This window comes from Mytilus trossulus, chromosome 1, assembly GCF_036588685.1.
Source record: "Mytilus trossulus isolate FHL-02 chromosome 1, PNRI_Mtr1.1.1.hap1, whole genome shotgun sequence".
Classification (NCBI taxonomy): Eukaryota; Metazoa; Mollusca; class Bivalvia; order Mytilida; family Mytilidae; genus Mytilus; species Mytilus trossulus.
Genome location: NC_086373.1, coordinates 85,339,025 through 85,365,957, shown reverse-complemented (window position 1 = coordinate 85,365,957; position 26,933 = coordinate 85,339,025). Strand labels below are relative to the sequence as shown.

The window sequence follows — 26,933 nt, the reverse complement described above, 5'->3', positions numbered from 1 at the left end:
GTTGAATATAATTATATAAAAATAAAGATGTGGTAGTATTGCCAATGAGACAACTATCCACAAACGACCAAAATGACACAAACAGTAACAACTATAGGTCACTGTACGGCCTTCAACAATGAGCAAAGCCCAAAATCGCATAATCAGCTATAAAAGGCCCCGATAAGAAGCTTTTTCTGGTAGATTTAAGTTAATTGATTAATTGAAGTAATACTCCGTCTAGTGTATTTTAAATTTCAAACAATGTTATTGAGTAAAGAGCTGAGTAAATTAACATTTACCTCACTACTACTTTTGGTTTCGGTTTCGGTTTCGGTATCGGCTTATGGTGAACATGTTTAGTAGGAAACATATCCGTCGTAATCTGTGAAAGAAATATTCTAGAACGGTCACACCAATAAGATATTGTGTCTATTAAGTATTTGAAGGGACTATTCCAATTTCACTATTTGGAACCTTCAAGGTTAAATAGCTTATTTATAAGCAGCTACCCCCTAACAAGGAACTTATGATAGAAAATGCAAGCTCTGGAATATCGTATCACCTGTGGGTGTTGTTGGGTTTTTGCTTCACAGAAATATAAAGTTCAAAATTTGGAAACTAAAATTATATCTTTTGTTCGTAAATTTTGTTCTCACCCGACCTTTATTGTCATATTATATATACAGGTGAAGATATGTAGCTGACTTAAAAGAGGAACCAAAGATACCAGAGGGAGAGTCAAACTCATAGATAGAAAAATAAACTGACAACGCCATGGCTTAAAATTAAAAGACAAACAGACAAATAATAGTTCAGAAGACACAACATAGAAAACTAAAGACTAAGCAACACGAACCCCACCAAACTGCGTTCGTTGAATGATCCTAAAAGTTGGTTGAAAAGCTTTCTTATCAATTTATGTGCTTTTATTGCCATTTCACAAGTTAGTTTTTCAAGTGGTGAATATGGCGTTGTTGTTCTAAATAAATAAATAAAAATACTCCGTCTTAAATGTAACACAATAATGTTATATCATCAAATTTGCGCTCCCTCCTAAGAATTCGAACCCATGATTCTATTACATCACCTACATTGCTTCCAGGGACCTAGAATACACAAACAACTTGGCTAAACAAAGAAATAGCTTTCGTTAGTCGATTAATGCCTTCCTTTGTCGGTTTTATCTAGAATTAAAATACAGTATTCCATGTATATTGGCACGTAGATGATGTACCTTCAAATTTTCTGTCTGTCGTAAAGGATGCTAATTGTACATACCATACCGTCACATCAAATTTTCATTTTATTATGATCTATTATATACATCTAAGTATGTGACTACGAACGGATCAAGCGGATCATCTAAAGTTTAACAGGGCTTAAACTACAAAAAATTGAGAATGGAAATGGGGAATGTATCAAAGAGACAACAACCCGACCATAGAAAAAACAACAGCATAAGGTCACCACCAACAGGTCTTCAATGTAACGAGATATTCCCGCACCCGGAGGCGTTCTTCAGCTGGCCCCTAAACAAATATATACTAGTTCAGTGATAATGAACGCCATACTAATTTTCAAATTGTACACAAGAAACTAAAATTAAAATAATGCAAGACTAACAAAGACCAGAGGCTCCTGACTTGGGACAGGCGCAAAAATGGTGCGGGGTTAAACATGTTTATGAAAAGTGTATGATTTTATGTTATTTCACATCAGCATCTTCATGTTTATACGAAAGACTGTATGTATGAAATCTATGTTTCGTTACATTTTCATGAAAACATACCTTTTATCTTTTGTTGAAACATATAAAGACCACAAAATAAAAATTATTCATATTGTTATCATTTTTATGATAGAATGAATGTCGCGTCTTTCTTGACCAACACAAGTTGGAAAGTAAAATTGTTCTTGTGATCAAAGCTAAAAATAAAAGTTTATCATCGACGATTGTCTCAAGAAGGGATAAATTCCTGAAAATATCATCAATAGTTTTGCATTTATTTAGAGGAGTTATATATGAGAGATACATTTTGTCAAATTATATTTTAATAATTTTTGAAATAGCCATATGCAATTTGCATGAACTATTTAAAAGATTACTATGTAAATAACATTGATAAAAATACTAAAGGTTATCAGAAATGCCTTTTTCTAAATTGGTCCAAGGTGACATATGATTACTCCACAATGATAAAACGTCCCATTTTTTCCCTTTATATTTTATTGGTTTTCAGATAAAATTGTATGTACGTATATATTTCACTAAATATGGATTGAAATTCTGGTATGTCTTTTTAAAATCACTTTAATAAGTACTATCAAAAGCTCATTCTTAATGTAAGAAACATCAAAGATAAACATGTAAATACATTCGACACAATTGAGAAAAAAGAGATTTATAAATGTCCCTAACACAAGGTATTATATTAATAGATGCATATTTACAGTGCATATTTTGAAAAAAAACCAGGTTAAACATCTAATCCAAACATAAAGATAAGAAGTAGGTGTAAATTCATTTCAAACATGTTACAAAGAAAAAAATATAACATGAATTGAAAAACATGTTTTTACAAAACGTTCAGCTAGTTCATTTACGTTTATACAGGATGGAGACACGTGTCTGCTCTTATAATATTTATGTTCAGTATAAATTGAAATAGTGTCTTGTTGAATCCTCGTATCCTGCAACCAAGCTGTTAATATAGCATATCCGCCCAACCAAACGAGATTTTTTATTAAACATATCTATAATATAAAACTTAAGATAAAGATTTCGTTGAAAGAAAAAGATTTCACATTAAAAAGTGAAATTAACCCCAAAAACTAAATTTGAGAAATCGAATTATAAGTAATAACAACCCTGTTTGCATTGTATAATTAATCTTTGCTGGTTTAAACATATAGCAAATAGCAAATTTGTGTTATAACTAAAATCGGTATTAAATATGTACACCATTAAATTTGTAGTTAAATGTGGTATAAATTGCTAACTACAGAACATTTAAGATTGATATGATAACTTGTACTATGGATTCATTTGTTTTTGTTGAAAACCATTTTTCATGGAATCCGTGGTTTCCACGGATAAACGAATGCCAATGTCCAACGAATGACAAATTTTCTGTAGGAGTGTAATCAGACTTTGGCAGAAACACGAAATCAAATATTAACGAAAATGAAAGTTTTCCTCGAAATAGATGAATTCACAGTATTATATTTTGGAATTAAAACCAGAATTAAAATGGCCATTAATGTCATATGATTTTTCAGGTTTGTCCTTTGATCGTTCACAACAACATTTACACAATATGATGATAAACTGCAATACAATCACTGCACATAAAACACCAAACATTAACCAAAAATTCCTTTCTGTATAGAGATCTGAAAAAAAAATATATTCCAAAGGTAACTTCCATAACTAATTATATATGTAGATTCATGTAAATTTAAGAACTTTTTATGATATAATAAAGGTAATATTCGTTTTATAAATGAAACAATCGATGTCTATTTTATGAACAGTTTGTATGTGGTTTTGTTTTAGGTATGCGGTAGATAAGGGAACGAATACTTAAATCGACTGTTTAATTGTCTTTATTTTGACAACCAACATCTTATTTCTATCAGCACGGAAACATAATTTCTTTTATATATGTATTGATATGAAACACACAAAGTTATCGATAAAAAAAACCAACGCTTTTATTGTCCCGATAAATGTCACGCGATCTCCTCGGCATTGAGAAAAAGCCATCATCTCACCGTAAGACTGCAAATGAAAAAACCCCGAACCCTGTTTAACCAGATTAATCTGAACAGCTTTGAAAAGATTAATCAATGAATTATTTGTAATTTCCAGTCTTGCAGTCAATTATCAGACTAATTCACTGCAGTAAATTCAATCCTATTCAGACAATTCACTTGCCGCCAATTAAGATATGTTCAATTCAGATTTTTCAATAGCTACATATCAACATCATACAGAAATGTCTTTAAAAAACTACTTAAATGTTAACAGTATTGAAATGACTCCAGACGAAATGTATGAACAGTCTTGCATTTAACACAATTGATAAGACTGAATATCAAATGAAAAACCGACAATGACTGCGATATTTAGTGTTCAGACTTTGCAGATCGAAATGACTGTTTCAGATTAAAACTGGTTAAACATTTTTATTTGTGTAAAATTGAATTGTTCATACGTAGAAGCAGATGGCAACTCTATCGATGCAAAATTGTTTCAGTTCGTTTTAACTCTTTATGATTTTAATTTTAAATCTAATGAGTGTTTCTTTGTACCGCACGTCAGTTTTTATTTCCTTATGAAACGTATTTCTGTTACAGTATTTTATTATTTCAAATATGTATTGTTACTCATAAAAAAAAGACTCACCATTTATTTCGAATAAATCATCATCCTCTGGTCTTTGTGTAATCGTTGAATCATATTCTTGAAAACTGTGACAGCGTGGGAAATTTTGTGGCGGAGATGGGTGATTAGCATGAGATTCATTAATAAGGATTGCCATTCCATCATTAGCATGAAGTTCAATATGACAATGCATAAACCAAACTCCTGGATTATCGGCAACTATACGTGTTACAACATATCCCCCACTCGGAACTATAATAGTATCCTTTCGTATTGGTTTTTTCAATTCTAACTCTGGAATATTTCCATCAACCCATGATGAATTGCTCCATGTTGCGTCGTTACAAAAACTTTCGTTCCTGGCAACACCACCTCTGCAATCTATATCTTCATTTTCTCCTATCATTTCTCCAGTTCTGTTGTCGTACTGTGCATATCCCATTTTCAGTACATAAAAAGTATGGCCATGCATGTGAATTGGATGTGCCCAGCCTTTCCCGCTGCCCATATTGAGAAATACCATTTGAACGGTATCTCCATGTTTCAGATTTAATGAATTTGTACAAGTGCAAATTTTTTGCTCGTCACAATCAGTGTTATCACATGGATAGTCAACATCCTTTGGATTTGCTAGTGCTATCTTCGTTGGCGAAATGAATCTTCTGCCATTTACAGAGCCTGGGGTAAACGATTTTCCAGGAAAGGCAAAATTTAGGAAATATTCTTTAAATTTTCCTTGAATGACTTTAGGTGCTTGATCGTTGTCTGATTTTTGTTTTAATTTATCAACAGGTAAACATAATGTAAAATCATTATGTGGATAATATGAGAAAAAGCAATTTACTACTAAACATTTATCGGTATTTGTACAGGTACGTGGAGTTGATAACGGTTCGGTATCTGAAGCCCCTTGGTAATGGAGTATAGCTTCAACAGATGTATTACGGTTTGATTCTAGAGTTTTTGCTCTTATCCAATAATTTCCTATTGGTTGATCAGCGTCAATGATGACGTCATACCTCTCACCAGCATTAATAATTACAGAATCTGCTATCTGTGGTTCTATATCAAAACCATCAGATGCAACAACAGTTATTTTGTGACCATCTACTGATATGGTCCAAGGATATAGAGCACCAACTCCAATGATTCGAAATCTGTATTTGTTTCCGTGTTTGACGGTAAATATTTCAAGAGGAGCTTCATTGTGAGTATTGTTAATTGGATCCCAGAATCGTCCTTTTCCATTAATTATTCCAGAATGAGCTTTTAGTAAACTGAAATATTGTCCATCTAAAGATCTTGAAACCTGAAATTTCTCACGGTTGTCATATCCACCAAACACCATTCTAGCGTCTTCCATGTCAGAGTCCCAATCATGATTCCACTCCTGGATTGTTAAGATGTGTTCTTCAATTTCAATAGGTTTTCTTTCTCTAATTATGAACGCACCAAATAGTCCTTTTGACCTTTGAGATCCGACATGAGAATGATACCAGTAGGTTCCTTTATGCGATGCTTTAAATTTATAAATAAATGTTTGACCTGTTGAAATTGGACACTGAGAAAGAAAAGGCACACCGTCCATATAGGGACTTCCTTCCTGTGGAAGTCCATGCCAGTGAATTGTAACATCTTCGGATTTCAAATGGTTTGTTACATGAACAATTACCGTTTGACCTTCATAGACAATTACTGGAGGACCTGGCATTGTTCCATTTGCTACAACAACCAAACGAGCAGTTTCCCATCCGTCTGCTGTAATTACGTCATTTATTGTTATCTGTGCTGCGTCATTAATATCAGTGACGTCATATTTATAGAGTTTACCATTTTTTGGATAGACTGCTTTTTCTGTTGGATGCATCATGGTCAGCTGGTGTTCTATGTTTAGAGATGTTTCACATAGCTCTTGCGATATATCACATTCAAAACTATATACCTTGTTGACGATTGTACATATTAAAAGTTGAGTTAAAATCTTCATTCTCTGCATGTTTTTCTGAAAATTTAGAGATCGACATTATAAATTGTTGCACATGTTGCATAGGAAAATGGCTCTTTCATGTTCATATAATGCAAAGTGTTATCTAGAAGAATCAGAATAAAAACAACACAAATATCGTTTTTTTTCTCTTACAAGCAATGTTTTTAAGACTTTGTTTTCCAGCCTGTGGTGTGTGTAATTAAAATTTCTCCTCGGCACTCGGGTTATTATTCCAAGTATAAATAATGACAATCTTAACAAGTTATGCCGTAATTTAGTTGTCAGTAATAACATAAATGTCAATAAAATGGTAACTTTAATACCAAATTTTTATTCAGTTTTCAAAGTTGTTTTAAGTCAGTTGTATTATTTTTACCTATTTATATATGTCTGTTTATTTTGTTCACCTATCGTTAACAATATAATTGAAATTGATGCGACTGTCATACAAGTGAGAGGTTTAGCTATCTATAAAATTAGGATCAATCCACCATTTTCTACATAAGAAATTGCATGTACCAAGTCAGGTATAGGAAATTTATTATCCGTTCGTTTGATGTGTTTGAGCTTTTGATTTTGTCATTTGATTAGGGACTTTCCGTTTTGAATTTTTCTTGGAGTTCAGTAGTTTTATGATTATACTTTTTTTGTATAGTCATAATGACACCATTTCTTGCTAAATTTTCATTTTTTTGTTAGAACTAACTTAAAGATATTGAGAGTTGCAATCACTTGTGTTTTGAAAATATTTGCGTTGGACAAGCTAAAGATTATATTAATGTGAGAATTTTCCATTCATTTAATTTTTTTGTTGAGAAAATTGCAACATTTGGTTGGTAAATTTGTTTCAATAATGCATACAAAAAGTATAACTGACTTTCAGTTTTACATTTGTGGATAGTAAATTAAATTGAATGCAACAATTCTATTAATTATAGTTCCTGTAGATTTGTTTTGAGGTAATTATGGCAGACTACAATAAACATTGAAGATACATTGGTGAAATGAATATGTACATCATTTCTTTTCAACAATTGTATTTACGATTGAAAGAGGTTGTGATTGTATAAAACGATTTTATAATTGTTAAAGAACGACATTAAAATATCGAATAACAGAAGATAGTTATTAAGATCTCAAACTGGTTGCATCTCCGTATTTTTACGAATCACACTATGCAACACTTGATCAAATGTTAAATGTTGATTGTTCAAAGTTCAATAGCAAAAATGTCATTTATCTCAAATACGAGAACATATAATAGTTAACAGTTGCAAAATGGATAATCTGAGATAGTGAGTTTTGCAACATTTTTTTTAAATTACTTTATAATAAGCATCCATAATCTTTTAAGTTTATTTACAAAATATCAAAGTGAATTTTGTAAGCATAAAGATCTTAAAGTTCTAATAAACCCAATATTTGGCCTCTAAAATTAAAAAAATAGTACAGATGTAGTCTTATCAAAAAATATATTAATCTTATTGAAAATTAAATACGATGATATAATTTTGACACTTTTACGAGCAGGTATATCAATTTTTATGTCAATACGCAAGGTACATGTATATTAATATGTGCATGTTAAAATTGACATACAGTGGACTTTTATTTGACTTAAATTGGCAATTAACACATATAGTTTGGACACATTAAAGCAGGGATTTATCTTAGAAAAGGATATATAGCCCACGTTTACAACTGTATATTAGACAACATCTAGTAAAATAGTTTCATATTATTAGGCCTAGACTTCTATATATCTAAATACATAGTACAAGATATCAAAATGAGGTTGTTTTGGAAGTGCTTTAATTCATTTTATGCATTTAAATTATACAGTGGAGAAGTTATTGGATGAATATAGTAGCAATAAATCAATTTACATCTTTATTTATGTGTAAAATATTCCAGTTCAATGGTAAAAAATTACTTTTTAACACTACTTTAACCTGAGAATAGTAAAGTAAATACTTTATATTCGACCTATGACGTTTTATATTTCTTGGGTCACAAACAATTTTGTCAAATATATCTGCCAGAGGAGGACATTGTAATGTACTGCTGTGACCTTTCTATTCAGAAATGTTTATCTCAGAAAAGGTATGAACTAATACCTTTTTATATACATCTCCGATACTTCTTATTCTAATATATGAGCTGCGTCGGGTAGAAGTTGTTCTCATGCAACTGTAAGTATACATAAAAGGCTATGATTGATTTTGACACTTTCAAATAAAAGATACAATTGAGAAATGAAATGGGGAATGTGTCAAAGCGACAACAACCCGATCATAGAGCAGACAACAGCCGACGACCTCCAATGGGTCTTCAATGTAGCGAGAAACTCCCGCACCCGCAGGCGTCCTTCAGCTGGCCCCTTAAAAAATATATACTAGTACAGTGATAATGGACATCATACTAAACTCCGAATTAAACACAGGAAACTAAAAATAAAGGATAATACAAGACTTATAAAGGCCAGAGGCTCCTGACTTGGGACAGGCGCGAAATTGCAGCGGGGTTAAACATGTTTATGAGATCTCAACCCTCCCCCATACCTCTAGTCAATGTAGAAAAGTAAACGCATAACAATACGCACATTAAAATGCAGTTTCCGAGAAGTCCGAGTCCGATGTCAGAAGATGTAACAAAAGAAAATAAATAAAATGACAATAATACATAAATACCAACAGACTACTAGAAGGTAACTGACATGCCAGCTCCAGACCTCAATTTAACTGATTGAAAGATAATGTCTTCTTCATATATATGAATATCAGGCACAATCCTGAATGTTTGTATTTTTTGTAGGGTACCTATTTCAACTTAATTCCAAACATTCAGACTCTCTATAATGATTTTTTTTAACTAAGAATAAGTAAGCAGTGTTCTTAATACTCATTTGCATATCGTCGATTTCTACAGTGGTTTATGATCTTGTGGATATACCATGCGACACTTACTTAACACTGATGTCATCAAAAACAAGATCATCACATTCCCAGAAGTTCCGGCAATATTCAACGAAGACTAATGGCTATAAATACAGTGTTTTTTTTTCAAAAACAGTGACCGTATTGGACCTATTACCTGCAACTATAGACGAGGCTCCCTCCTTTGTATCCTTCAAGAAGAAGCTTTCAACACTTAATACCTCCCCATTTTATTTTTTTATTTCTGTCATACTTTATACTTGCTTGTATATTTTAGGTTTATCTTCAAATATAACTCTAGTATTGGTCAATTTTGACCGTTCAACGTACAATATAGATGTAGATATACGACACATCCGTCACGTATTGCACTTTTATTTCCTGTTTGTTTACATAACCCTTGTACTTGTTTTATAAAATTGTAAATGCAAACAACTTAAACCTTTAGCCATTAAACATTAAGCCATCATAAATTACTTTTTTAGTGTGTGGGTATTATTCAACCAGGTAAGCTATCGCTATGATAGGCTATCGAAAATACAGGTGAACGGATTACTTTTGTTTATTTTTGGATCCGGGGATGTGCAGCTCTTTCTGCAGATGAAATTGGCATTTTAAAATGAGTGTTTTCAGTTAATTTGACGATCGCGCTCTGATGCTTCAAGAAAATATGTTTATTATGATATTGTTGCTTGATATTTGAGTCAGATGTTTTTCTTCTTTGTGTTGTATCATATGGACAGGGGCATTTACAAAAAAATGTATGCAACATAAAGCTCTTCATCCATGGTTCAAATTAAGAGCCCATTTGTTTCGGCGCCATGCTGGAAATTTAAGTCCTGTCTGTCTTAATTTTTTCTTTTTTTATTTATTATACAGTTCCGTTAATTATCTAGAGTTACACGATAAGCAAGTTTATTTTATCATTTCCTTGTGTTTTATATTTACTTCCATGGACAATTGTTTCATTATGTTCATGATAATTGAATGAAGATAGATTGTGTTGTTAAAATCAATGGTATGATAATGATATATTCAAATAGGTATATGGCATATAACATGACAATTTTTGAATGGGCTGTTATATTTTCATATAAACATAGTATTTATTGGGGCGTATGACATTTGCGCCGATTTTGAATTTTTTCATTCTTTCATTTGCGCCGATTTCAATTCTTCATTAGCGCCGAATTTATATTTGCTCCTAATTAGATTTACAGGTAAGTTAATACTTGTACATGTGCTGTACTATACCATACATAAAATCTGGTTTTTCGTTTATGTTTGAGTTAATTTTGATTCATATAGTTCTGGAACTTCGTTGTGCATGATGGACATATTACACACTGAAACGAGCCGACGAGTCAATTATTTAATCATCGAGGGGCATACATATCGGAAGGTTAGTGTCATGAAACATAACAATATATCTTTCAAATGTTCCATAAATTATGTAAAGCCAGAGTCACCACAGATTCTATTGTCAAAACACTGATCGAGCATAAACATGTGGCAGATGTCCGAAAGACAGAGGTTAAATAACTACATGTACGGGTACTGTCAAGGAAAAAGTCTGGAGGTGTATCTTGTAGACCTTCCTCCATCTCCCCATAGTGAGCAGGGGACAACAGTTATGTAAATGTTATGATTGACAATTCATTACATTTGTACAAATGGCTAATGGAAGAGGTCTAAAATGATAAATAAAAAATAACATGACTTGGATTGAGATTTCTCTTATTTGCACTCATACCACATCTTCTTATATCTATTCACCTGTAATTTACCTGTAAAAAAATCGGCGCAAATGTAAAAAAAAATAGGCGCAAATGAAAGAAATAATCGGCGGAAATGAAATGCAGATCGGCGCAAATGCAAAACGCCGATTTATTGAACTTATTAATTTTGATATGTGAAAGTGTATTGTTTTTATAAGAAAATCACAAATCGAACTTGGGTCTTTCTTAAAGGACATAATTAGGATCTGGTACATAAAATTGGGAAAGGAATCATGATTATATATTTAAATAAAATGCAATGGGGATATGGGCCTCTGTCACTTAGTACTTCGGTAAACTAGCATTTATGTATATAAAGAGTAAAAAATTTGAATAAATGCTCTATATAGGTGTAGGCTGCCATTTGGATAACCATTTTAAAGATGATAATACATAAAGCTATAAATTTATCATTAGACATGATTTTTCAAATTAAAGATATTAACATTAGAATTACTTAAAAGTCGCAAAACTTGAAAGGAAAACCACATGAGACATTGCATAAATGTTAAGATATGTACATGGTTATAGGCTCTCATTAAGAGGAATGGAATCATAGTAGGGGCTGTTTGTCCTTCTTTTATATAGGCGATAATTGAACTGTTTGTTTAGGTGGGATTTTTTTAGGACATGGACCTCTGGCTACCAGCGGGAGGAGTATTTGTTGATGAATAACAAGTAGTTTGCCATCTGTTGAGTGTGGAGATAGAATTGAACGAACTTCCATTGGCTGATCTGAGGCATGAGCATTTGGCAAAAAGAATAAAAGTTTTAGATACATATAGAAAAGAGATATTATTGATGATTTGTTTTCCTTTTTATTGGTGTTTTTTTGGGGGAAATTGGGCACAGGCTCGGATGATGGATATTTTTACAAAGACAGTTCCTGTGTTACATTATAATGGCGATATTTGATAGGATGGATAGGTCACTACTTTTTATGCCCCACCTACGATAGTAGAGGGGCATTATGTTTTGTGGTTTGTGCGTACGTCCGTCCGTCCGTCTGTTCGTTCGTCCGTCTGTTACACTTTAGGTTAAAGTTTTTGGTCACGGTAGTTTTTGATGAAGTTGAAGTCCAATCAACTTGAAACTTAGTATACATGTTCCCTTTGATACGATCATTCTAATTTTAATGTCAAATTAGAGAGTTTATTCCAATTTCACGGTCCAGTACACCTAGAAAATGATAGTGAGAGTGGGGCATCCGTGTACTGTGGACACATTCTTGTTTTTATTATTATAGACATAAATGTTAATTATTAATAATATTTTTTGATTTAATCAAGGATTTGTATAGTTAGTCTAACTATACAAATCCTTGATTTAATTCATTATAGTTGTTTCTTTCGTCATTTAAATATTAAATGGCAATTTAAAAATAGAATGAAGTCGATTTATCAATGAATCGTCTTGCTTGTTGAGAGAAATAGAGAAGGCACGGATTTTGACTAGCACTTGAATTATAAACAAGCCAGATGTTTTACCTAGTAACAAAACAGCCAAAAACCTGTTATGACTGTAGTAAAAACCTGTTGCAATGTGCAATTGTATCGTCTCCAACACGAGCGGACATGCAATGTCTATTAATTATTGGTAGTGTTATTTGAAAAGACAATACATGTACAACTACCTGCATACAGTTAATATACAAAAGAAGATGTAGTATGATTGCCAATGAGACAACTATCCACAAAAGACCAAAATGACACAAACATTAACAATTATAGGTCACCGTACGGCCTTCAACAATGAGCAAAGCCCATACCGCATAGTCAGCTACAAAAGGCCCCGATAAGACAATGTAAAACAATTCAAACGAGAAAACTAACGGCCTTATTTATGTAAAAAAAAATGAACGAAAAACAAATATGTAACACATAAACAAACGACAACCACTTAACTACAGGCTCCTGACTTGGGACAGGCACATACAGCAATAATGTGGCGGGGTTAAACATGTTAGCGGGATCCCAACCCTCCCCTAACCTGGGACAGTGATATAACAGTACAACATAAGAAACGAACTATAAAAATCAGTTGAAAAAGGCTTAACTCATCAGATAGACAAAAAATAAAAGTGGACGTGGCCGGGTACTTAAATTTATTGTTTTGGTGTTTTACACAGAAAATGTTAGAATATTATGTAAAGCACATGTGTCATTTTGGTCTCTTTTGGACAGCTGTCTCATTGGCAATCATACCACATCTTCTTTTTTATACTATCCTTTTTCTTGCTGAAAACAAGAAATTGTTCGATAAAGTAGAATTGTACTTACTTGTTCACCTTTCAATGCACAATCCCTCTTTAATGTATGAAACTATTCTTTTCAAAGAATATAAATACCATAAATTGTTAAAAACACGCACAACAGTTTATTCCATAAATATTCTTTGATAAATAAATGAATATTCTAATAAAATAAGACGGACACCGAATAAATGCACGTGTAATATTTAATTACTGCTGAGCAATAGATAGATATGTTGTTATAACATCTTACCTTAAGTTTGATTGATGTATGCCATATACATATATATATACAAATGACAGTCGTCACACAAAAGGTATTCACATTGCATATGTGAATGACCGGTTAGAAATTACGAAGCGTATAAGGGAATCTTTTAAGGGGCTTAAGCTACCAAATTTACGCCCACCGAATTGTTTATAATTCACAGGCAAGTTGATTTTTAAAATAAATCACGGGTAGTAACGTCGTCATATCAAGAAGTATTCAGACAGTGTTTGTTTAGTGTTATATTTACGCCGTATCAGCATAAAAAGGCTATATATCGCGGCGAGTAAACAGTGATTTTTATTTCAAGTTTTGTTCAGTTGGTCATGGTTTGGTTATGGTACTTCACAGAACGATTGCCTCAGTTCTTATCAATTGAGCAAATGATCTACGTTTAAATTGTTGTTTATAAGAAAATTAACGCAGGATATGCAACATATTGATAGTGTTTGGTTAAGCGATTGCCATGGTTCAGATAAGTGTCTAGAAATTAATAATTGTTTTGTAAAAATTCGTCATGGTTTTATATCAAAATCAATATCATACACGCAACGTACACAAGACATTTTTACTTTTGATGTGTTCCCTAAGATATAATTTGTGTGGCTACGCCTCTTTCAGTATCCAGTAAATGAATTACAAAAACAAAAAGCATTGTTTCTGTTTCACCTAGATTACTTTCTCCGAATGCCAATTTAGTGTTTCACATATTTTATTCACTAAATTTAAGCAAAATGGATTGGACAAAAGTAAATTATACTTATGAAGTATTCTCCAAAATAGAATATGAATAGATTCAATATTGATATAACAAGCATGCATGTAAAGCAAACAGATTATAGAGATACAATATAATAGGATCTACAGGTGAAAAAAGATGTTGATGATGATGTTGATCATGGCGATGGCCTTTGTCAGTGTCAATTATGTTATATAGAAGTTAAAGAAACTCTTTGACCTTTTGATAAAACTTTGAACATGTTTGAAAATTCGGATAATGTGTCCAACTTTCCGCAAATAAAAAGTCTTGTATCTATAAATAAAGGCAACAGTAGCATATCACTGTTCAATAGTCATAAATCGAGCAAACGAAAACAAACCGGGTTACAAACTAAAATTAAGGAAAACACATCATCTTTATCAGAAGAAAATTGGTTTCAATTCTTCCTTAGACATAGATATAGACGCTGCGAATTTTTAGATCACACTTATTCCGCGCACCAGCCCAGTAGTCAGCACTTCGGTGTTGACATGAATATCAATTATATGGTAATTTTTATAAATTTTCTGTTTACAAAACTTTGAATTTTTCGAAAAACTAAGGATTTTCTTACCCCAGGAGTAGATTACCTTAGCCGTATTTGGCACAACTTTTTGGAATTTTGGATCCTCAATGCTCTTCAACTTTGTATTTATTTGGCTTTTTAACTATTTTGATCTGAGCGTCACTGATGAGTCTTATGTAGACGAAACGCGCGTCTGGCGTATAAAATTATAATCCTAGTACTTTTGATAACTATTTACACCACTGGGTCGATGCCACTGCTGGTGGACGTTTCGTCCCCGAGGGTATCACCAGCCCAGTAGTCAGCACTTCGGTGTTGACATGAATATCAATTATATGGTAATTTTTATAAATTTTCTGTTTACAAAACTTTGAATTTTTCGAAAAACTAAGGATTTTCTTACCCCAGGAGTAGATTACCTTAGCCGTATTTGGCACAACTTTTTGGAATTTTGGATCCTCAATGCTCTTCAACTTTGTATTTATTTGGCTTTTTAACTATTTTGATCTGAGCGTCACTGATGAGTCTTATGTAGACGAAACGCGCGTCTGGTGTATAAAATTATAATCCTGGTACTTTTGATAACTATTTACACCACTGGGTCGATGCCACTGCTGGTGGACGTTTCGTCCCCGAGGGTATCACCAGCCCAGTAGTCAGCACTTCGGTGTTGACATGAATATCAATTATATGGTAATTTTTATAAATTTTCTGTTTACAAAACTTTGAATTTTTCGAAAAACTAAGGATTTTCTTACCCCAGGAGTAGATTACCTTAGCCGTATTTGGCACAACTTTTTGGAATTTTGGATCCTCAATGCTCTTCAACTCTGTATTTATTTTGCTTTTTAACTATTTTGATCTGAGCGTCACTGATGAGTCTTATGTAGACGAAACGCGCGTCTGGCGTATAAAATTATAATCCTGGTACTTTTGATAACTATTTACACCACTGGGTCGATGCCACTGCTGGTGGACGTTTCGTCCCCGAGGGTATCACCAGCCCAGTAGTCAGCACTTCGGTGTTGACATGAATATCAATTATATGGTAATTTTTATAAATTTTCTGTTTACAAAACTTTGAATTTTTCGAAAAACTAAGGATTTTCTTACCCCAGGAGTAGATTACCTTAGCCGTATTTGGCACAACTTTTTGGAATTTTGGATCCTCAATGCTCTTCAACTTTGTATTTATTTGGCTTTTTAACTATTTTGATCTGAGCGTCACTGATGAGTCTTATGTAGACGAAACGCGCGTCTGGCGTATAAAATTATAATCCTGGTACTTTTGATAACTATTTACACCACTGGGTCGATGCCACTGCTGGTGGACGTTTCGTCCCCGAGGGTATCACCAGCCCAGTAGTCAGCACTTCGGTGTTGACATGAATATCAATTATATGGTAATTTTTATAAATTTTCTGTTTACAAAACTTTGAATTTTTCGAAAAACTAAGGATTTTCTTACCCCAGGAGTAGATTACCTTAGCCGTATTTGGCACAACTTTTTGGAATTTTGGATCCTCAATGCTCTTCAACTTTGTATTTATTTGGCTTTTTAACTATTTTGATCTGAGCGTCACTGATGAGTCTTATGTAGACAAAACGCGCGTCTGGCGTATAAAATTATAATCCTGGTACTTTTGATAACTATTAGAAGTAAGGGAAAGTTATATACAAACATGATCATTTCGCAGAGGATAAAAGGCTGTACTTTGTACACATGGAAGGATAAGACTACTGTACATGGTGTTTTACTCCATATCATAAAACATTTGTATTTTTTCTTTTGCTAAGTTTTCAATTTTTTACAAAGCTCTGAATTTGAATATATGAAACTTTCTTTTAATTAGTTAGTTTACAATTACATACTAAGCTCTAAATTTGAATATATGACAGATCATAATTAAGAAGTAGAATTAGGTGGATATAATGTACATTTTTATCAAATATGTTTACAAATGCATAAAAAAAAATGTGCTTTTGTAAAATCGTATAAATATAGCGTTTACTTTTGCTTAATCCGTTAAACTTTTTTTTTTAATGCAATGATGTTTCGATAAAAAGAAAAAAGCTGAGTTGATCTAATATTTTGTATGAGAAGTTGTACATATTTAACATATTTATACTTTAAATTCAAAGATACACGTTATTTAAGAATTGAATGCACCTTTTTGTAAATTTATTGCGGTGTAAAAGCGTTGACCGAAGTACATTTTGTATGAAGCGCGGATAGTATTGTCTATGAAGTTACAAAAAGAAACATTCAATACTTATAATTTCATTATTTAGCTATGATCATGAAAACACGAATTTCATATTTTTTTATATTTAATTCACCTGTGCACTTTATTGTGGGACTACATGTTATCATGAATGAAAAGTTTTATTGAGTAATGCAATTGCTTACGGAATAACACGTGATGTGCAGTTATCCAATCAACATAAAGTATTATAATGAAACATACATCTAATGTAACTATATGATGATAATCTGTAATGCAGAGGCAGTCAGCTGTTACTGTATATCTTGTTTGTTTTTCGGTTGTTGTTTTATACCTAAATGTACAAGTATGTACATAAGTCAGAATGTTTACCCTGTGTCATCGTTTGTCATTAAAAAACACTTATATACACATTCATGTCGAACTGAATCAAAGTATGACAAAACACTGTAATACATGTAAACGTATCTCTATATGAAACGTTACTACACGGGGGTTATGAATGTTGAATGAGGTTCGTACTTAGGACGTGACAAGACATATCCTCGTTTTAATAGGAACGGATTAACTGTTACGTAATTTCTAACATGAAAAGAAGGAAAATGGATGACGTTTATTTTATAAATGATTTTTTTGGTAACAATTGTTCGTAGTCGGCTTTTTACAAGGAAGAATATCTGCCTCTATCCAATATACTATGATTTTCAAGTGGCAGTCCAAATTTTAGCCGATTTTCATCCCGGAAGACACTTATTACAGGACCTGCCTGTTGTTTTTATTGTTAATTTGTTTTTGTTCAGGGTATGTATGAAATAATTGCCACTGCACAAAACTTACAGCAATCAATCAAGTCTTGTTGTTTACATAGCGATATTATTTATTATAAATGGTATCATTGTTGTAGGTATTTCTGGTATTCAATAGGATGTTGGAGACTATTTGACTATACGTGCTGTGAGGAGTGTCAACGAAACAATTGGATTAGAATACTATAGATAAAAAGATGTGGTATGAGTGCCAATAACTGAGACAATGCATTAATTACGTTCGTTAAGATTTATGACATCACTACACACACATAACGAACGAGTTGTGATATATAAACACTGTAGGATGGACCAAAGGAACATTTGCGTTTGAAAAAGGAAAATTAACAATAGGGAATGAAAATCGTCTCTTTTATCGTAAATTTTAGTATTTAGTTTCCATTTAGAAATTGAAATGTCTAAATTTAGAAAAGGAAAACTACTTGTGTTCATGTTTGATTTAGTTAAATTAAGTTCTTTTGGGTAAAACTTTCGTAGGATATTTAGAGAAGCCTGGATTATTTAACGAAAAAATATCATTCAGATAACGGTAGGTATTGTCGAATATATCAACCTAATGTAACAGTCACGGGTATTCACAGCGTTTGATCATAAACTCAAAATCAAAAAGGACCATCAAAAGCTTGTATTTTGTCTAAAACTTCTGAAGAATTTTGACACTACAAACAAAATTAATATCATACTTTTCATAAGTTTTATTATCGCTATTTTGTGCATTTGTTCTTTGATCTTTTTTTTTGTGATATTTTTTCATATCATGCTACTCGCATGAGATGCAAAATTATCGCTAGTAACTAAGCAGACACGTCGCGTTGCTAACAAAATTGACATGAAACTGATAGGTAAAATAGCGATAAACAGATTATTATTGGTCATCTCAACTCGATTGCCTTTCTCGCTTTCGCCGTCCCGGCTCAAGCGAGAAAATCAATCTTGTCGAGAGGATCAACGATAATCTATAATTACAAAAGTTAATATGAATGATTATTGAATGAGTATTTTATTTGCGAAAGCATAAATAATATGCTATGGCAATACATAAACAAGTATATACAATGTGACAAAACAACAGATAGCAGAGAACAATACATAATATAATAAAGGTACAATTTTTTCACAATACAGGATCTAATTTTACAAGCATATTTCAGATAGTTACACAGTTTAATTGTGATTGATTTTGATTTTGCTTGACGTAAATGAAAAAGTTTAAAATTATCTGGCCAAGAACAATAATATTTTGGCAAATGTTCTTGTCTCACAGTTCTGTAGGCTGGACATACAAGTACGAAGTGGTATTCGTTTTCAATACAAGCCATATTGCAGCATTCACAAAGACGCATATATCTAGGAATATTTTTATATCGCCCTTATTCCAAATTCAGTTTCAATGTACCACTTCTCAATTTTGTAAGTAAGTTACTATTAATCAAACAAAATCTAAATAATTCTCTATTACAAAGTCTGTTTTTATGTGTTTATAAATATATAATAACAAGTTCTATGATAGCAAGTTTAAATTCCGATGGTGTCACTTTCCCTGTTCTCGAGTTATCCCTCGACTGTTTTTGAGTGTAAATTCACATTGCGATAAGACGTGTCACGGTACTTGTCTATCCCAAATTCATGTATTTGGTTTTGATGTTATATTTGTTATTCTCGTGGGAATTTGTCTGATGCTTGGTCTGTTTCTGTGTGAATTACATTTCAGTGTTGTGTCGTTGTTCTCCTCTTATATTTAATGCGTTTCCCTCGGTTTTAGTTTGTTACCCCGATTTTCGTTTTTTGTCCATGGATTTATGAGTTTTGAACAGCGGTATACTACTGTTGCCTTTATTTCTGACTGGTGAAAAATGAAAGCACTAGTCTATGTACATTTCCGATCAATCTCTAAAAGAAGCATACTGAAACAAATGTCATTTAAATTCAGAGAAAACTAAACGTCCATAGATATAAACTAGTACATTGACTCTTGCATATAACAAGAGCCATGCACACATTCTCCTTTTACAAATCTTAGCAACATAACCACAATTATATAAGTAAGTTTTATCAATGTGTGTATGGAAATAAAGCTCTAATGACGAGTAAATTGAGATGATGTGGTTATATGTATACAAAAACGAGACATGCAACTCAAAGGAAAAAATAAGAGACTGACTATAAAGTGTATTCTAATACTAAATAGACGGTGTCTACGTGTTACGCATTAGATCATACTGCGTCTTAAAAATATAAATTTAATATCAGAGACGATTTGTGTTTGCTTGAAATCGCCTCATCACAAAAAGCCTATATCGCGGTAGGATAATAGAGACGGTCAAAGGTTTGTTGTAAAATCAAATCCTTACACGAAAAAATTACATTAAGACCGAAGATGTTCCAAACAGACACATAAACATATGGCAGGTTTAAATAGGGTATTAGAACAGAACCCTCCCCATTTATTCCCGATCCATACGCTGATAAAAGAACTAATGTATATCAAATATCAGTATACGTAAATCAATTGTCTCTTTAATAATATTACTCTGTATGATAGAGTAAAACAAAAGAAAACAAGAGGAAGTAAACCGGAGAGTACCAACGACTTTCGTAATGATAACTGACACATTGGAGTTGAGTGTGCCTGTCACGTACACGGTTCGAACTTACAACTTCAGTGTTGTCATGCTAGATATATGTATTAGTTTGGCTACTCCGCCACCGAAGACCCGAAAAAATCACGAAGTCCTGCAAGTAAAGATTCAAAGAAGAGGAGATTATAAAAAGGAAACCATAACCAATTATAATCAGCAAGAAACCATATAAATGATGTCAAATCATACAGAGGAAGAAAATAAATGCTAGACGTCTCGCACTAGATATGTTGGATGTGTGCTGATATATATTTTAGTCTAGGCTCTTACATGTAATACAGTTGCCTTGTTTCAATGATGAACGATTTAAATTTAGATTTTTTAATCGAAACAAATAAGAAATTCTTAAACCTTAAAATAGCTATCTTTTGTTATCAGATTAATTGAACATTTATGTTTCTAAGTAGAATAATTTTGAGCAGTGCATTTTATTCAAATCTTTTATAAATTAAAGCTTTTCAAATAAATTTATATAAACAGTAGTTCATTGATATCAGACAAAATAGCTTTTGAGTATTTTGTTGCCGAAATTTTACTTTACTTTTTGTTTGTCCAGATTACACATTCCATAAGTCGACAGTTTATACAAAGACTAATAATGATTTAATGGTTGATATAGACAAGGACTTACTTTACGAACCCGGAACACGTAAAATATCTACAGATTTAAATATTTTTGCATACTTTCCGTACATAAGCACCAAACAGTCTATTTGTTCATGCAGTCTATGTCGTGTTTTGTAAAAGCCTTCACCTTTGTGATCTTAGAAATGTATTGTTACTAATTAACATTCGTAAACAGAGGGTACGGAGATTTACGTTTAGTTGAAAGGTTAATCTTAGCTCATGCCATTCTCTTTCCAAAACTATTTAGATCTGAATTGTTTTATACGTTGAATGCTGTATGTTACTCAGTTTCGGCCTGTCATATTTCCAGTGTCCTTGGTCCTGAGTTTCATGGTTCAGCGACTAATTTTAAAATGCTTTTAGAGTTGTGTTGGTAAAGTTTTCAAGTTCGTCAGAGTTAAACTGAACTCAGTGATCAAGGTTATGCTTTCGTGATCCAACTCCGTCTCTCATATGCACACAATAGGTAAACTAATAATTGTGTCGGAAATGATTTTAAGGTGTACGTGTCCAACTGGCAAATTTCATTTGACCTTGACCTAATTTTCATGGTTCATTGGTATTAAATGTTAAGTTTTTGTGCTTGTGTCTGTTAAGTTACACTACATCAAATAAGTAAACTATAATATTATTTTTATGAAATTATTGAATGGTGTTCATGTTGTCTGGCAGGGTTCATCTTACATAGACCTCATTTACCTGACTCATAGGTCAATGATTTATTTCTTACTTACGTCGGTTTATTATAAGCAATATAATATCTCTACTTGGTATATATTAATGAATTCAATAAAGTTAGTAAAGGAGGTGAGACTCTTTAGTTGGTGCACTCTTGCTTTTATTTAAAATTGTATAATTGTATACCGTGATTACATATGTCATCAGTCATTATAGTCTTTGGTTTCCTTCACCTGTAACGTCTTCTGTGTTTTACCCATTACAATGTAATGACTTTCAAATCGATAACTATTAAAGTAAAAAATAGAATCACAAAAATACTGAACTCTTAGGAAAATTCAAAACGGAAAGTCCCTAATCAAATGGCAAAATCAAATGTGAAACATATCAAACGAATGGACAACAACTCAAAGTCATATTTTCAGTAAACAATAGTTAGGTTTAAAGGGAAAAAAACAACTGCGATAAAAGGTGGACTGTGGCACCGTTAAAGTCCACAATTCCTCTAAAGTCCACAACACCGCTAAAGTCCACAACGCCGCTAAAGTCCACAAACTTTCCGCTTAAGTCCACAAAATTACCTCCGCTAAAGTCCACAAGAAAACGCCGTTAAAGTCCACAATAACAAGTTCCGCTAAAGTCCACAAAAAAACACCGTTAAAGTCCAAAGATTTTTTTTTATTATCAAAAGATCAATTCGCTAGTCTTTTACTCCCATTAGTATATATATCTGTAGGACCCAAATCTATGGCGGGTTCCAAATCTATGGCAGATTCCTAATCTATGGCAAATGTGACGTTACAAACGCCAAACATCTCAAATCTATGGCAGATTTTTGTTTACTCCAAATCTATGGCAGATCTTGGGGAGAGGGTACCGTATAACGTCACAGTTGAAAATAACGCCATATTACATCTTCGCCGCTGCTAACGATGGAACTCATAGATTTAAACACCATTCAAGATGAAAATATTTCCCAAAGAAAAATTTGCGGGTGGTTAAAAGGAAGATGTGACCTATTATCCCGAAGATGGACCAAATGTGTTGTACTGGCCGAATCTCGCGATGAATTATGGCGCCGCTATTTTCAGAACCACATATTTAAGAAAAAGGATTTTTTGGGGTCTTTATAGCTTGCTGTTCGGTCTGAGTCAAGGCTCCGTGTTGAAGGCGGTACCCTTACCTTCACTGGTTTACATTTATAAATTGTAACTTGGATGGATAGATCTCTCATTTGCACTCATTCCACATCTTCCTATATCTAGCTAGTGGTATTTTACTGTCTTCGACTGGCAATGTTTATAAAATGATATACTAGTATAAAATTACCGGATACAAAGATTTAAATCGTCATCAAATAAAAAAGATGTATTTACGATATCGCTGAAATAAATATTATTTGAAAAATTCAAATTGTTCATTTTCATTTGTTTCTTTTTAATTTATTTCTTTTAATAAAAAAACGGCCTTCTTGTTTGTTAGAGGTCTTTATTTGGTTTAATGAATTTGTTAAACAGGTGTCATGCACAGATGAGAAAATGTAATTTTTTTTACAGAGCACAACATTTGATCTTGAAGTCTGTATTAAGGCATATGAATTTATGATTTATGATTTTTTGTTGTTGTTGACCATTATGGAATGTTTATTTCACAAATGTTTTAGACATGCTCCCGTTGTCGTATTTTCCACTTGCTTAAGACAAGTCATTGGTCGAAAATTTAATGCATTGTTTTCCATTTGCACAAAACTTGCCATAGATTTTGGAAACAATATAAATCCGCCATAGATTGAGTAATTACAAACTTGCCATAGATTTGGAATGGCATGACGTCACATTTACCACAGATTAGGAATCTGCCATAGATTTGGAACCCACTATGGATTTGAGTCCTACATATCTAATAAAAAGCATGAACCCTTGTTTTTTCAAAGTATTTCTTACGAAATCGTCCCACTAGACCACGATCGCATGAACGCATCATAAGAAAAGTCCAAATTTGGAGTTTGAGAAAGTATTTTTTTTGTTTGAAGTAAAGTCGAAATTTTGAGTTTGAGAAAAGTTGGTATGAGCATGATTAATATTATACCCCAGTCCCACTAGGCCACGATCGCAATACGATCTGTGGAAAAAATGCAAATTTTGATGATCGTAGTACGATCGTGTAGATCGCAGTAAAGTCGTATCACGGTCATGGTGGGGTCTTCAAGATCGTGATGAGCGTTGCTAACTTTGAACATAGTATTTTTGGTAATTTACCTTTTGCTTATATTGAAATTATTTTTTAAAACTAAATAAAACGATATATGAAAAATCTTGCATGTGTGCTTTTTTTTTTTTTTTTTTATCAAAATCACTCACGTGTACGTTATAATTCTTTTTTTTTTAGTTTGAAATAAAAAAAAAAGCCGAAATTGTGAGTTTGAGAAAAGTCGAAATTTTGCGTTTGAGAAAAGTCGAAATTTCGAGTTTAAAAAAAAAATCAAAATTTTGAATTTTTACTTAGTCGGAATTCAAAAATTTGAGAAGGTCAAAAATTCGAGATTAAGTCGAAATTTTAAAATTTCGAATGTCAAAATTTCGACTTTGAAAAATATTTCATTACAAATTTTATGTTTATTATGTGCCTAATACGCTTTCGTAAAAAATACTTTGAAAAAACAAGGGTTCATGCTTTTTATTAGATAAATATACTATTGGGAGTAAAAAACAGCGAATTGATCTTTTGATAATAAAAAAAATGTTTGGATAATAAAATAGTATTCATAAAATAAAAGTTCAAAATTTTACTGTTCAATCTAACTTTATAAATGTAATACGTGTGTCGTTTACATAATTTCTTTGGAAATAAAACCAACAAAAATCATAGAGATAATATAAAAACTTAATTTACAAAATTAAATCTCTGTAAATGTACAGAGTATTTACATATTTAATCTATCACCTTTATGGAAAATAGAGATAAGAAAAAGTATTATCAGTTTTTTTGTAATTTTCCGTATAGGTTCAGGTAGAATTAGAGTAACCCTCCCGAGCCCCTTTTTTCGATTTTTTTTTTATTTTTTAGTTATATTGATAATACATGTTATTTTCAATTGTACTTTATCTACATTTACGTGCATTTAAGTACGTTTGAGGCTTTAATTTTGTCCTCAGTTTGAAAATATGAATTACAGATTTGTTTCAACACACCGTATAGTATCAGATAGAATTATTTAGTAATAATAATAGTATAATAATAGTAAAAAATTCTATAGCGCCCTATATAACAATAAAATCACTCTAAGGCGCTTTACATATATATATATATACATGATAAAAATGTAATAAGTTAACCACAAAACAAAATGGAATAAAAAATGTTATGTTTAAAAGAACTAAAAACGTTTATATGAAAGATATATGAACATAAATAATTATATTGATAGAAATATAATAGAATTAAAATCAATAAGTACAAAAAAAAATAAAAAAATAAAACATAGAAAGCGAAAATATATTAAAAATTTAGCAGAAAGATTATAATAAATAATTGAAATAGTCATGAAAACTTTTGCTAGAATAAAAATTGTACGAAGAAAACAAAAATCAAAAATCACAGCACATTTTCAAATAAAAAGAATAAGAATTCAGATAACAGCTTATTAAACGCAAGTCTGTAAAAATATGTCTTCAATTGTTTTTTAAAACACTGAACAGATTTAGAGTGACGAATTTGTACAGGTAGATTGTTCCATAGGGTAGCGGCAGCACGATTAAATTGTCTTTCACCGTACGTTTTTGTTCGGACATGTGGCAGTTCGAGTCTAAGACTGCCCTCCGATCGTAGTGCCCTAGTTGTTGTTTGGAGATGTAATAGTTCCTGTATATAGTCCGGGGCAGTTCCTTGCAGTGCCGTGTACGTAAAGACAAGGATTTTGAACTTTGGTCGGAATTCAACAGGGAGCCAGTGCAGTCCAGCGAGAATAGGTGTAATGTGTTCTCTTTTCCTAGTTTTCGTAACAAGACGGGCTCCAGTGTTCTGAACTCTCTGTAACCTTTCAATTTGACACTTGTTTACGCCGAAGAGTAGACTATTTGCGTAGTCAAGTCTGGAAGTTACAAGAGAATTAACCAGAGTTTTACAAGCATCCATAGAGATGAAATGTCGGATTCGTCCAATGTTGCACAGATGGTAATTACACGATGGTGATATTGTTTATTAATTAGTATGGTGATATTGTTTATTTTAAATTCTAGAGAAGGTTGGTTTTAAGTTTGTGCTTTAATTAATAAAGGTCACATACATACGGATTTAACGAGGTCGAATTTTTCACTTGCAAGTGAAAAATTCATCAGTCCTATTTCTTTGTTCATTTTGACAAAATTGAACCAAATTGACTTCTTAAAACGAAGTATTATTTCCTTTTATTAATTATTGAACCTAACGCAATCATTTTCTATTATTTTCATATCGTAGTTAGTGCTCCTTTAAAGCATAATTTTGAAAAAAAGTAAATGTGAGACGTACTATTCAGCATAGCTTAGCTAAAAAAATTCGAACCATTTATTCTAGACACTAGTCTTAACAAAAGGCTTACACAGTCTGAAATGTATAAAACATATTAAATGTTTCAATAAGCTAGCTTGACTTACAGCTTTAAAGTCAACTCTTTATAAGACCAGAAAGAGTGCAATATACATGTAATATATGAGGGTTTCAATAATTTTTTCTGTTACTTGCCTGGTAGAAGCAGTAATTGAATACTGCTCAAAAATAAAAAAGAGCATAAAAATATGTACTTACATTAGTTTAAGAAAAGCGTTCCAACTTAACACGCAAAACGGTTATCTAAATAATCCCTTCGCAACGCACAACTTCCGGCTTTATTGGTATCGTGGTATACAGAATGATAATAAAGGTACTTTTAGTAATCCTGACAAAAGATAAAAAATAAAATTCTTATATCATATTTTGTGATCTAAGGTGCATAACTCTATTGAGTTATATAATGCCGAATATTAAGTTTTTAAAAACGAAAATAATTTTCCTAATATCATATTTCAAATTTATAATTTCTGTA

General features: G+C 32.2%; 1 protein-coding gene across 3 annotated transcripts; it reads right to left on the bottom strand.

The window, feature by feature from the left end:
• Positions 1–2,121: 2,121 nt before the first annotated feature.
• On the bottom strand, positions 2,122–26,761 carry LOC134687800 (uncharacterized). 3 transcript variants are annotated; one of them, XM_063548266.1, is made up of 3 exons: positions 26,657–26,761; positions 4,391–6,371; positions 2,122–3,375 (listed from the first exon to the last, which is right to left on the bottom strand). In XM_063548266.1, exons 2-3 carry the CDS (start codon positions 6,363–6,365, stop codon positions 3,203–3,205), a joined length of 2,148 nt encoding a protein of 715 aa, XP_063404336.1. In that variant the 5' UTR covers positions 6,366–6,371; positions 26,657–26,761; the 3' UTR covers positions 2,122–3,202. The 3 variants fall into 3 exon arrangements, with proteins under 3 accessions (XP_063404336.1, XP_063404344.1, XP_063404329.1); XM_063548274.1 differs by lacking the exon at positions 26,657–26,761 and adding an exon at positions 13,575–13,799; XM_063548259.1 differs by lacking the exon at positions 26,657–26,761 and adding an exon at positions 13,350–13,526.
• Positions 26,762–26,933: the final 172 nt, after the last annotated feature.

Coding starts and splice junctions, on each gene's coding strand:
- LOC134687800 (XM_063548266.1), bottom strand. CDS start 6,365: ATGCAGAGAATGAAGATTTTAACTCAACTTTTAATATGTACAATCGTC. Junction 3,376..4,390: donor TGATTTATTCGAAATAAATG/GTGAGTCTTTTT, acceptor TTTTTTTTTCAG/ATCTCTATACAGAAAGGAAT.